The sequence below is a fragment of the Haemorhous mexicanus genome, chromosome 13, assembly GCF_027477595.1.
Source record: "Haemorhous mexicanus isolate bHaeMex1 chromosome 13, bHaeMex1.pri, whole genome shotgun sequence".
In the NCBI taxonomy this organism is placed as follows: domain Eukaryota; kingdom Metazoa; phylum Chordata; class Aves; order Passeriformes; family Fringillidae; genus Haemorhous; species Haemorhous mexicanus.
In genome coordinates this window covers 18475691-18486066 of record NC_082353.1, presented here as the reverse complement: position 1 = coordinate 18486066, position 10376 = coordinate 18475691, and the positions used below count along the sequence as shown (strand labels likewise).

Below are 10376 nucleotides of genomic sequence, written 5' to 3'. Positions count from 1 at the left end.
ACTGTGAACTTGATGGTAAGATATTTAACTATCATTTAGTGAGAGAGCTTTTAAAAAAAAAATCTAAGACCAGTATTTTCCTTTTCATGAATCATGACTCCTCTGTTGGCTCTGGTGCTTAAATAGGCCCAAGAAATTCCTCCCTGGCACAGGCGGCCCAGAGAAGCTGTGGCTGGCCCTGGATCCCTGGCAGTGTCCAAGGTCAGGTTGGACAGGGCTTGGAGCAACCTGGGACAGTGGAAGATGTCCCTGCCCAGGGCAGGGGCGTGATGGGATGGGCTTTAAGGTCCCTTTCAACCCAAACCATTCTGTGATTCCACAATTCTGAACAGCATCTTCACCTCGACTTTCCACAGAGAAATCTGCCATCTTCCTTCAAAAATGGAAACAGGAAGAAGAAATCAACTGTTTGCTGTTGTTCCTCAAACCCTTGGGAGGCAGGACCCTGATGGAGATTTATCATCTCACTCCTGGCTCAGGTGAGCATGGGGCAGGTACAGTTTGTCACCTCTTTCCCCACAGCAGCAGGGTCTCTGCTTTAGTCATTCTGCACTCAGGTTCTAAGGCTGCTCTGATGTATTTATCTTTAGTTTGTTGCTCTAATCTTGTTGACAGGAAATAAAATATCCTCTAAGATTAATATGTGAGATGAGAGATCCAATTAGGATTGAAGGATGTGAGCTCTTAGGGTAAGAGCCCCTATTACATAATGACTATGGGTGGGAGGAGGCCCTGTTTGATCAATTTGTTCCAGTTCTTGGTTATGAATAGTTCAAGGAACTAAAACAGTGACAGATGAAGGCATAATTCCCAGATCAGAGAAGAATCAGAGATCTGTAGGGTAGAATACAGGTATTTCTTGACATAGCACCAAACCAGAGATGAACAGCACAATGTAGATTTGACACTTTTATTAACAAAGAACCCATGGGGCTCATTCATTAGTACAAAATACAATCATGTTCCTGTATGTTAAACAGCTTTTTTTATTTTGTCTCTTTTAAACTGTTTCACAGTTATCAAAACAAAGCCCCTGCATATTGAACTTATTATTGTGCAAACAGTAATTATTTTTAAGGATCAATTTCTGCACTAAACCAAGTGCCAGAGAGCAGAACTTAATCATGTTTTCACCCTTCCTTTGAAGGGCCATGTGTGTTTCCTAAGAAACACTTAATAGTTCTTAATAGTTGACTTTTTTTGCAGCAAACAATCTAAGGCCACAGTTTATCTGCAAAGAATAGAAAACAACTCAAAGATTTTAGGAAAAAAAAAAAAAAAGCACACCTTTACCCTTCATACTGCTGTTTGCTTGACCATGATTATACCAGGTAGCACACATCACCTATCAGGCATTACAGTCCAAAAAGCACCTAATGTTCTTTAAGCTAATATTTTGAATTATTACCATGCAAGTTATGACACAACCAAATTACTTTTCAAGTAACTATAATGGTATCTGTTTAAGGAAAAGATGCTTGTTCCCTTTCCAAATGATCTGAATGAAAATCCTGCACTGATTGTATGGGCAGGCCCTCACTTAAATAAAAAGGCATGAGAGCTACACCTTGAGACTTAAATAATCATTTTTAGAATTTCCTTTCTAAATCATGCACTCAAATTTTGGTTAAAGCTGCATTTGCTATAGAAAACAATACTAAATGTTGCAAATGAAAGGAGTAACTGCAGTTTGGAAATGTGAATCGCCACGAGTCTGTCTTTCACACTGATGCAAAAGGGATTTGAGGTGAAGTGCTAGAAATTAGACAATGTAAGGAAGTTAAACTAAAAGAAGACTAAAAATATATATCCGTGTATGCCTGTAGAAAAATCCCTGCTTCTTAAGTGAAGACAGATTTCATAAAAAACCACTCAGACTTTGTTTAAACTGCAGTTATTGATGGAATGAAGGAAACTGAATTGCTATTTTTGTAATTACCAGAAAGTACACCGTTTTACCACATGAAGCACCGGGTTTTAACCCCAAACCCTTCTGTAAGACATATGGAGTGTTTCTAGTAGTCCAAAATCCCCTGTATTTCAAAGACAGGACTGTAAACGTGCGTGCATGTTGACAATGCTGTTTTCTGGTCCTGTAAGTGATCTGTTGGTGATTGTTTACTGATCCCAATTGATGGCTGGCAGGAAGCAAACATTCTACTTTTAAATGAAGGCAGCAGAAGGGCAAGTAAATGCTGTGCCTTCACTCTTAGCAGCAACAAACTCTCACTGTTCTAAATGACCTGAGGAAGAAAACATTTAAATATTGCACCAAAACAAAATTAAACAGCAAAAACAAACAATGAAACACACCAACAAACATAGTATGGATAGCAAATGACCAGTGCAGCCCCTGACAATAGATCTTTAGACAAAAATGCAGGAGTAATGAAAAGCTTTGTGCCATTACCAGAGGACTTTGTTCCCCTGATGTCTGCTTTCGCTTCAGTTATAAGCTATGTCTATTCTGGGTATATTTACACCTCTCCCTACACGTCGTATCTCATTCACTAACCACAGAAACCATTTAGGGTCCCTTTTAGAACCTTGAAGTATACTGGAGCTTTAACAAGACTTTTTTTTGGTCTCAAATCTGACCGCAAGTAAATATCCAAAACAGAGGTAGGCTTATAAAGGCTTTTGAATAAATAAATATTGTCCTTTTTGCTAAGTATACCTGCTGCTGGCAAAAGGTTTCTCCCTTGCCATGCTTCCCCTTATCATGCTATCCATAGGCTTAAGATGCAGAAGAAGAACTCACAGTAGAAGAGGTTAGAATAATTCCCTTAAGAAATCCCTTGAAAGAAAGCATAGTGCATAAGCTCATCTCAAAGTTCACTGTTTGTTCCACACTTGTGTCTTGCACTCAGGAAATGGTTGCATTTACAATATTGCATAATAGCCATTCTGTCATCCACGGTGTCCTCACGATGATGAGGCAATAGTACCACTTGGCAGTCGTGAGAAGGGCAGCTTCCCATCAATGTGAACCTAAGACTTCGCTCTGTGTTGCAGTAGTGTTCCTTTTTTGGATGCAGACAGTGCAAAGCTGAAGCCCCTTGACCACTGGAATCTTTTGGAAATGTTTTCTTACCCCACACTCTGTTCTACTACCGGAGTTCTCGACGTCGCTATGTACATTCTTCCCGAGCGTTGCAAACAAAATATAAATGCTTTTCTCTTCAGAAGATCCACACATCTCCTCCTCGTACTTTGTGTAGTGTATCCACTTTTTGGAAAATATTCAGTATTTCACTGATGCATTTTCCTTTCAGTATTTTCAGGTACTTCTCAAGTATCCCAAGCTCAGCTGCTCCCATGTTATCCTCTGTGCAGACTAATCCAGCAGGTTCTCTTTTATCACCAAACGTGCTCATACCTCCTCCATTTTCCTTTGCCTTTCTCGTACACAGACTGAAGTTTGGAAAAAGAAAACTGTTTCCTTTTTAGCTGCACTACCAGCTTAAGCAGCAGAAAGATTAAGACATTCATCACAATGATGCTCATTACAAATCCTCAGAGCATGAATGAAACGGGCTGAACTTCTTCTACATCAGTTGGATGTGGATCAATCTAAGGAGAGAAGAAAGACAACAATTACTGCCTGCAATTCCTGCATTTAGGTATGTGTTTGGGTTTTTTCTACCATCTGACAATAAAAACACCACCTGCTATTTATTTTCTTACCTCTGAATAAAGAGGTGGAGGCTGAAACCGGAACTCTTGTATGTAAGCAAAGACAGGACAACACAACTGTTCCTCACAGTCCATGGGAGGTGGATAAGCAGGAACATGTCTGGAAAACTCTTCCTCAGACACTACATCAGCATAATTTGGTGGTGCTGAAACACAAGAGATGCTTCTGTCATATTTCAAACTATTCACTCACTCACAGCAAGAACATCTTCATTACAGTATATGCAGGACCACAAAAACTGTATTGCAAGTGCACTGAACTCATGAATACTGTAACTAAAATTATGTTTCAGTAAACTCAGGTGATTCAGCAGGAATACAGAGAGTGCTGTGCTTTTAGGATAACTCCAGCAGCAAAACTGTGTTGTACCAATATATATTCAGTACTGAGAAGAATATTCCCACCATCAGAAGTTAGTTGTTTCAGTAAGATGGGGTGCAGAGAGACTTCAGGAAGGCTGGAGTTGGGGTAACCTCATCAATCATTTTGGATCTCAGTTTAAGAACTCTGTGAGCCAGATTTCCATTGCCTACATCCCTGGCAGTGCCCTTAAACGGGCACTGCACCCATCTGCTGCAGACAGTGCTGTGCTGGATTAGAGACAGTTCAATATGTATTTATTACCTTCAGGGTGTTCAGGCATGGTCAATGCCAGCCAACTCATATCCATACTAAACTGGCTGGTAATGCTGGAGTTTCTGCTTGAAAATCCAATACATGGAATAGTGCCAATCACCACAGGCATTTCAATCATCAATTTCTTAGCACCAGGAATATGGATATACACCTATGTGACAACCCCCAAACAGAAGAAAAAAACATCATGAGACCCCATTGAATGCTGCTCTTAAAAGCTGCCCTACTCCCTACACTGCCAATTTAAAAATGAAGAGCTTTGTCATCCCAGATATGCTTAGCTAATACCCTGGCAGCTTTCCTTATTTTTCAGCAGTTTTCTTCTTTCTCTAACTTGTCTCTAAGTGACATTAAAAAAATACAAACCCTCTTGACAAACATAATTATGCACTTGACTTTCAGTCTCATCTTCCCATTTCTGGAAAGAATCACTTGAGGACCCCATTCAGCTTGAAATGCTTTCCCAAAACAATCCCTGCATGTCTGAAATTAAGCTGCTGCTTCTTCCTCAGAAACATTTCTCTCTTTTCCACATTATTCCCACCTTTCCATCTCAGAATCTCTTTATGACCTTCAGTCTCTCATGTATGTGGTTTATGATACTTATTTTTTTCATAGAGTCATAGAATGGTTTGGGTTAGAAGGGATCTTAAAGATCATCTAGTTCTAACCCCCCACCATGGGCTGGGACACCTTTCTCTAGATTTGTATTTATTGTAGCTCCCAAGTTAAAAAGCTAACAGCTACTTAGTAAATTCTTCTGTTCCCAACTGAATGCAGTATCTAAAGTTTGTACATTTGACAAGCCAATACTTACAGCTAATGAATATTCTACTCTAATAATGCAGCAGTCAAGTATAGATGGGGATACAGGTGGGATTTTCAGAGTTTTCCCATTCCAGGTATCTGTACTCCCAGAGGCAATGTGGTTTCCTCGGACATTGGCAACCATCTGACGGAAGGTTTTTGTCTTCCCACTGGCCAGGTAAGTTTGTGTTTGGAAAATGGCAGCTTTTGGAACAATCAAACGAGAAGAGCAGTTCTCAATTTCTGCATAGATTGGGATGGCTTCCCCTTAGAGACAGAAAAAGTCCAATGAATAATTGGTATTTACCAACTTTCCTCTGGGAGTATCAAAGCATGTTACACAGCACGTACATCATCCGCAGTGTGATGAGAACAATACTTGGTAAGTTTCCTCAAGCCAGTTTATTTTTTTCAGAGTGGTATCCAGGCAAAATTATAGCCACCTACTATGTTTTAGACATAAACAATGATTCATTTTGAAACATTAAGCATAATATGAACAAGCTATAAAAGCTTTATTTGCAAATTACGCCCCAATCTTCCTTTTATATAGTACTAAATGAATTTCAGGATGTTTTATTTTCTCAATGTATCTAATCTTATCAAGATGAAGAAGAAGCTGCTAAAGCTCATTCTTACCAAAGTGTAAACCTACACAAATAGGATGTAAAAACCTAATTACATCCCAGTTAGGTATTTTATCCCAGATAAAAACATTTTGTTGTTCTTTACACACAAATGTACATGGATTTTCCATAAGATTATTAAAAGGACTTCCTTTCAATTTATATACCCAAGGGGAAAGGTAAGATGATTTTTGAAAAAATTCATATGCATCTTAATGTACTTCTATTAAACAGAACTATTCTTTGAACTACAAAGTGTTGGCTTCACTGAGATTAAAAAAAAATCCCAACCTATTAGAGGCTTAGTATTTACATTTTTAAGGTAACTATTCTTACCATTACAGTATCCCTTCCTCTCAATTTTGGCACTGAGAGACACTGGCCCAGAGGTGAAAAACCAACAGCCAACCATCTTCTCCTGACTTCTTAGAACAGGTGTCTATAAAATATAGAGTATTTTTCATTTTATGGGATAAAGCTCTCAGACATTTGCAGTTTAGTGTTATGCATATCAGTCATTGCAACCCAGCTCTAAAATCCACATGATCTGAATCCCTGAACAGCTCAGTGCAACTGCAGTTTTTGCCACCATGTGATAGGGAACCAAGGTTTGGCAATCTGAATATTTCTCTTTTGAAATCCCAGTCTGTATTTGGACTGTACTAAGTAACACAGACCAGTGTGTCTTTGCATGTGCTTTGTCTTCAAAATGAACTTTTTAAAGGTCTCATGGAGTACTGTGGTGTTTATCTACATGTTTCTCAGTGCAGAAGAATGCAGAATTCATTTTATCTGTGAAAAACTAACAGTTAAGCAGGTAATTTTTTTACTTTTGTATCTCTAAAAAAGGCTAAATATATGCAGACACTGGGCTAAGAGAATGTACCTTCATTACTTGCAAGCCACAACCCCCCCCAAAAATGCAGAGGCATGACAAAAACCATCTTAATTATTCAAGGACTGTAACATTGTATGACATTTCCATGCCTGTAACATTTCATTAGAACAAACTTCCAAGCACACATGTCAAGTGTCCAAGCCAGGATCAAAGCTACTCAAACTGATTTACTGGGCAGTGACACTCAGTCAATACAATAATGCAAACTGTTTTTTTATTTTCTTTGTTATAATGAAAAAACCCTATTGTTTTGCACTTTTGGTGGTAGCCTTGGAATACATTCAGATTAGCACTGCCTTCCTGATGTGTCTTCTGTGCAATAACCTATGGTCTGCTTTGTCCTTACAGAATGTGGGTATGATGCCTTCAAACTCCTAACTACTGAATATAAAGACTATTCTGCTTACAGATGTCACTGCCAAAATACCCTAAGTTCTCTCTAGAATGGATTAAAATGTAAGCATGTAATGAGGGGGAAAAAAAGCCTGCTCAAAACATCTCTTTTCTATGTTCACGTCATGATGTTAAAATTATCCTACCATTTTAAATAAAATAGAAATGACTCATTCATATTTAAATGAATAACCATTTAGATCCAGTAGCTATCATGAAAGTGCAAGGTATAATTTTATATTATTTTCATAATATGGGTTGAGATAAAAGAATCCAGCTCATTAGCTTCCATCTTGCCTATTTACTCATTACTTAATGCCTGATCTTTCTTATTACTCTACAGTATTTCCAGTGATTATTAAAAACTCAATGCTTTAATGTGGCCAAATCTGTCATAGGGAAATAACTGAAAGGATCTCTGGAGCAGCTGCGTGCACACACTTCATGTTAGAAAACGACATGCAAAATGCAGGGATATGTAACATAATGGCCAGAGCCTAAATGACAGGCTGGGCATGATTAATACTCTTCTCTAATTACTGCTCCTCAACCTACTATTATTGTAGAGTTTAGGACACTGCAGCCCTGTGAATGTAGTTGCTCTGGTAAGAGTAACTACTCTGCACGCACACATTACTATTATTAAGCCTTATTTATGCATCTGAAGCCTGCCTAACTTTTTGGCAGAAGCATCTCTGCCAGCAGGGATGTAATCAATGGTATTAAAAAAGCCACTCTGTTTGCTATTCACACAACCTAAGATAATCTATTTATAGAGAAAAGCTTAGGGAGCTTATATGCTTTCAAAAGTCAGAAAATGATGCTCTGGAATAACATGGGAAGGGTTAGGGCTGGATGTGAATGCTGCTTGGAAATGGTTTATTTGCAGCTGGTTTTACAGGGGGGAGGAGAAGTGGGGGACCCTCTTACCAGGAGAGCTGGTGAGCTGACATCGATATGGCTGATGATCTGCAGCTCTGTCTGCACACTCTGGTCAGGCACAGCAGGCCTCTCCAGCACCGCTTTCACGTAGTACTGGATACTGCCATACTTCCCAGTAAAAGAGGTCACCAGAGGTCTGAAACAAGCAGTCATAAAACCATTACCTTCAATTAATATTTCAGCTTCAAACATTAACACTTCCTGCACACAATAAACGTTTCCCAATTTACAGCTTGTACTTTTAGGGCCTTGGGGAAGCTGAAGCAAACAAGGCCTGTCTGCGTGGTGCTTGATTAAGACAAATATATAAAGCTGATACTAAAAAAAAACACAAGTCAAACTATATTAAGTTAATGTTCCACTACAAGCAGCATCCAGCACAATCCCTTCAGGTTGGATTATTAAACTTACTCTTGAGGGAGCTGAAAGCTGAACGGAAATTCGTGTCTTCCATCTAGAAGAATTAAGTTTTCCTCACCTGTAGAATAAGAATGAATAGTATGCTTTAGTTATTCCAGAAATAGAACAAAGCAGACGTTTTTATAAATTATTTATGTATGAAAACACCCAGATGCAAGAAGTTTTTACTGATCCCAGTGGGTTCTGGACTGTGGCCCATACTTTATTTATGCTGTGATGTGATTTCAATGAAAAACAAAAATCAAGGAAACATGGGAGACCTTGAGATTCAGCTCAGGACTCTGGCCAATTTCTAATCCAAAATGGCTTCTGCAAAGCATAAATTAAGTTTCTTTTCAGCAGGACAACAATTAGTCTACTTTTCCAATTAGCAATTACACTAACTTCTCTGCCGAAAAATCTGCCATTTAAGGTCAGCACGAAGAAATTCTATAAATACATGAGCTCCCAATTAATTCACACAGGGCCTACTGTTACACAATTTACAAGGCCTGAATCTACTTTCCCTACAGATCAGCCTGAGCTGCGTTTCACCCTGTCGTTGTTCTGTCTTTAATTCTTTTTTTCAACGCTGCCACAGTGCTGCAGTGGGTGAGTGACAGAGCTCCGCCACAGCGAGCTTCCCCTGCCGCCTTAATCCACTGGATGAGCCTGGCTGCTTCCAGGGTCTTCCACGGCAGCTTCCCTCCCCGCAGCTGCTGGTACCGCACACGCAGCGCGGAGGGGCCCGACGGACCCACGGAGGGGCCGAACCTTTGACACCCACACAGCGCAGGGACTCGAACTGCGCATTTTATTTTAATTTATTTTATTCCAGCCCCCCTCGGCGTTTTTGAGCCCCCACACAGGAATCGCGCGGCCGTGGATGAGGCAGTGATCCTCCCCGGGCTGAGCGCTGCGGCAGCGCTGTCCTCCCGGGGCCCCGCCATCGTTCCTTCGGCCCCCGGTGCCCGTTTCCACCCGGAGCGTTCCCCCCTCGGCCTCCCCCTCGCCGCCGGCCGTGGGCGCCTTCCCGCAGCCCTTCCCCGCTCCCGCAGCGCCACTCCCCCGGTCCCACCCCCGCCGCGGCTGCGGGAGCGGCCGGGCCCGCGCCCCCCCTCCCGAACCCTCCCGCCTCACCTTCGGGCGGGTCCCGCAGGAGGCTCTGCCGGATGTCCAGGTACCGCACCTCCGCCTCCCGCCGCGGCCCCGGCCCCGGGGTCCGCACCGCCACCCCCCACGTGCCCGCTCCGGGCACCGCGCCGGGGCTCTCGCTCCAAGCGACGCGCGCCCGGCCCGCGGCCTCCAGGCGCAGCCCGCGGAGCGGCAGCGGCCCCGCCAGCTCCAGCAACACCTGCCCGGACACCGTGTCCCCGCTGCAGTAGCCGCCGCCGCCGCCTCCGCTGCGCCGGGCCTCGTCCTCCAGCACCAGGGCCAGCGTCTTCACCGCGCCGCCGGCCCCGGGGCCCGGCCCGGCCGCCGCCATCGCTCCCCGGCCGCGGGGGAATCGCGCCCGCCCTCGCCGAGCGCTTTAAACCCGCCCGTCTCCGCCAGCGCCCGCGGCGCCCCGTCCCGCCCCCGCGCGCTGCCCATTGGCCGCCCCGCGGCCCCGCGCGCCGCCATTCGCCGCGGCCCGCCCCTGCGCCCCCGCCTCATTGGTACTCGGCTGGCGCACGCCCCGAGTGCGTCACGCTGCGTGATCGCCGCGCCGGGGCCAATCGCGAGCGGGCGAGAGCGCGTGGACAGCGCGGCGATTGGCGAGGCGGCGGCAGGGCCCCGGGCGCTGGCCAATGGCGCGCCGCAGCCACCACGTGCACAGCCTGTGGGTAAACAGGGAGCGGGGCGGGGCCGGGGGCGGGGCCCTCACCCCTCACCCCTTCACGCCCCGCCGTGACGGGGCCCCGGGCGGCGGCGGCAGCAGCGGCGGTTCGGGGGTCCTGTCCCTCCTTCGCCCCCGCCTCTGGTCACTGCCCGCTAG

At 43.8% G+C, this 10376-nt stretch overlaps 1 protein-coding gene across 1 annotated transcript; it reads right to left on the bottom strand.

Moving 5' to 3' along the window:
• Window positions 1-896: 896 nt before the first annotated feature.
• On the bottom strand, window positions 897-9917 carry ARRDC4 (arrestin domain containing 4). Its single transcript, XM_059858605.1, has 6 exons — window positions 9539-9917; window positions 8411-8477; window positions 7988-8135; window positions 6103-6205; window positions 3688-3842; window positions 897-3573 (listed from the first exon to the last, which is right to left on the bottom strand). Exons 1-6 carry the CDS (start codon window positions 9882-9884, stop codon window positions 3517-3519), a joined length of 876 nt encoding a protein of 291 aa, XP_059714588.1. The 5' UTR covers window positions 9885-9917; the 3' UTR covers window positions 897-3516.
• Window positions 9918-10376: the final 459 nt, after the last annotated feature.

What these genes read in the sequence shown, in the direction of transcription:
- ARRDC4 (XM_059858605.1), bottom strand. Translation starts at nt 9,884, where the DNA reads ATGGCGGCGGCCGGGCCGGGCCCCGGGGCCGGCGGCGCGGTGAAGACG. An exon ending in CCTGCGGGACCCGCCCGAAG is followed by an intron (nt 8,478 to 9,538) that starts GTGAGGCGGGAG and finishes CTTATTCTACAG; the next exon opens with GTGAGGAAAACTTAATTCTT. An exon ending in AGCTTTCAGCTCCCTCAAGA is followed by an intron (nt 8,136 to 8,410) that starts GTAAGTTTAATA and finishes TGCTTGTTTCAG; the next exon opens with ACCTCTGGTGACCTCTTTTA.